We start from the raw sequence: 2,500 nt of genomic DNA on the forward strand, positions 1-2,500 counted from the left end.
CCAACCCAACTGGCACCAACATTCAAAGTCACTTAAATCCCCATTCTGATGCTCGGTTTGAACTGCAGCAGATTGTCTTGATCATGTCTACATGCCTAAATGCATTGAGTTGCTGCCATGTGATTGGCTGATTAGAAATTTTCGCTAACGAGCAGTTGGACAGGTGTACCTAATAAAGTGGCCGGTAAGTGTAAGCATTCAGGTTAGAAATAATAATAAAAACAGTGAATATTGTCGTGAGTATTGTTTAAGGGAAATTTACCATTTCGGTATTTACATTTTCGAATTGATTAATGTACTGATGAAATCATTTTAATGTGAGTTTCTCATGTGTCCACAAAGGTTTCTGAACATCGTCTCTGTCTTTCAGATAACTACGTTCATCGGCTTGTTGCTAGTAAAACCGACGGGAAGATGGTGCAGTACGAGTGTGAGGGAGACACGTGTCAGGATGAGAAGATCGATGCGCTGCAGCTCGAGGTGTGTGTGTGTGTGTCTTTGTGCATTTGTGTTGTGTTCTTGTGTCTCTGTGTGCGTGTATGTATCTGTATGCGACTGCGTTCATGTGACTGTGTCTCTGTTCGTGTGTGTTTTTGTGTCTGTGAGTGCGTGCATGTACATTTGTATGTTTCTTTTGGGTGTGTGTATTTGTTCCTGTGTGTGTCAGGGCATATGCGTGAGTCTGTGCATGTGTGTATGTGTGTTTGTGTCTGTATAGGCATGTGTCAAAGGATGTATTTGAGTATGTGCGTGTGTGAATGTGTAAGTTTGTGTGCCTGCGTATCTGTGTGTGTGTGTGATATTGTAAGTTGTATTGTGTTAGATACTCTTCTCTCTCATATTTGAACGCTTTTCTGTCTCCAGTATTCATATTTATTAACCAGTCAGCTGGAGTCTCAGCGCATATACTGGGAGAATAAAATCGTTCATCTGGAAAAAGACACAGCAGAAGAGGTGAGAACACATCCGTAATGCATTACCATGATCATAATAATCAGCCTGAAGTCAAATGAACAGCAGTGAAGCCGCTTCTCTTTGTGTTTTAGATCAACAACATGAAGGCCAAATTCAAGGAGACCATCGACAAGTGTGACAGTCTGGAGCGCAAACTCAACGAACTCGCCAAAGACAAACAGTCTATCGACAAGAAGTAACACACACTTTCAGCTTCATTCTGTTTACAACTGAAAAAGATTTAAATGTTTAAGAGTTCAGTTTTACATATAAAAACACATTTTTTTTTATTGTTATATATATATATATATATATTGTTAAAACCAGAAGTTCACATACACTGTATAAAAAGGCACATGACCATTTTAATAAAGTCAGATGTTAATGTGACTTAACTTCTTCACTTTTAGGTAAGTTGGGATTATTATATTGTTTCTGCTTAATAGCAGAATAATGAGAGATATTGTTTGAGAAATTGTTATAACTTTTCTTGAAAGTCAAGTTTACATATAATAAGATTATTCTGCCTCTGAAAAAGCTCAGATGATGATGTCAAGGTTTTGGAAGTTTCTGATTGGCTAATCAACAACATTTCAGTTGACTGGAGGCACAACAGTAGAATAGTATTGAAGGAAAACCTCAAACACACTGCTTCCTTGTGTGACAACATGGGAAAATCAACAAGCCAGAATCAACAACAAAGCCAGATTACAAATTGCTCAAATACACTGGGAAAAAGACTAAGTTTTGGAGACATGTCCTGTGGTCTGATGGAACTAAGATTGAACTGTTTGGCCGTAATGATCAGTGTTACATCTGGAGGGACTGGTCCACTTCACAGCATAGATGGCATCATGAAGACAGAACATTATGCAGAAATACTGAAGCAACATCTCAAGACATCAGCCAGGAAATTACAACTTGGCCACAAATGTGTCTTCCAAACAGACCATGACCCTAAGCATACAGCCAAATTAGTTCAAATGTGCTTTAAGGACAATAGAGTGAATGTTTTGGAGTGGCCATCACAAAGCCCTGATCTCAATCCTTTAGAGAATGTGTGGGCAGAGTTGAAAAAGCTTGTGCGAGCAAGACAGCCTATAAATCTGACTCAGTTACACCAATTCTGTTCACCTTTGAAAGGAATGGGCCAAAATTCCTGCAAACTATTGTGAGAAGCTTGTGGAAGGAAACCCAAAACATTTGACCAAAGTTACACAGTTTAAAAGCAAAGCTGAAAACATACCAAGGAAATGTGTAAACTTTTGACTGTTTAGAAATAATAAAACATTCTCTCATTATTGTGGCATTTAGCAAATGTAAAATCATTTAGGTAATCCTAACGGACCTAAAATAGGAAACGTTTAGTCTGGTTTACCATCAGACATTTAAAGAAAATGGTTATGTTCCTTTTTTTAGAGTGTATGTAAACTTCTGGTTTCAACCGTATATATGTATATGTATATGTATATGTATATATATATATATATATATATATATATATATATATATATATATATATATATATATATATATATATATATAT

The 2,500-nt window shown here is 36.8% G+C and overlaps 1 protein-coding gene across 2 annotated transcripts in view; it reads left to right on the forward strand.

The window, feature by feature from the left end:
* The window catches only part of brap (BRCA1 associated protein), a 23,504-nt gene that overhangs the window by 19,341 nt on the left and 1,663 nt on the right, over positions 1-2,500 (forward strand). For both annotated transcript variants that reach the window (NM_001002466.1, XM_021479154.3), the window contains 3 exon segments: positions 371-480; positions 865-954; positions 1,047-1,150. In NM_001002466.1, the coding sequence (NP_001002466.1) occupies positions 371-480; positions 865-954; positions 1,047-1,150 (304 nt within the window).

Source organism: Danio rerio, chromosome 10 (assembly GCF_049306965.1).
Source record: "Danio rerio strain Tuebingen ecotype United States chromosome 10, GRCz12tu, whole genome shotgun sequence".
Taxonomy (NCBI): Eukaryota; Metazoa; Chordata; class Actinopteri; order Cypriniformes; family Danionidae; genus Danio; species Danio rerio.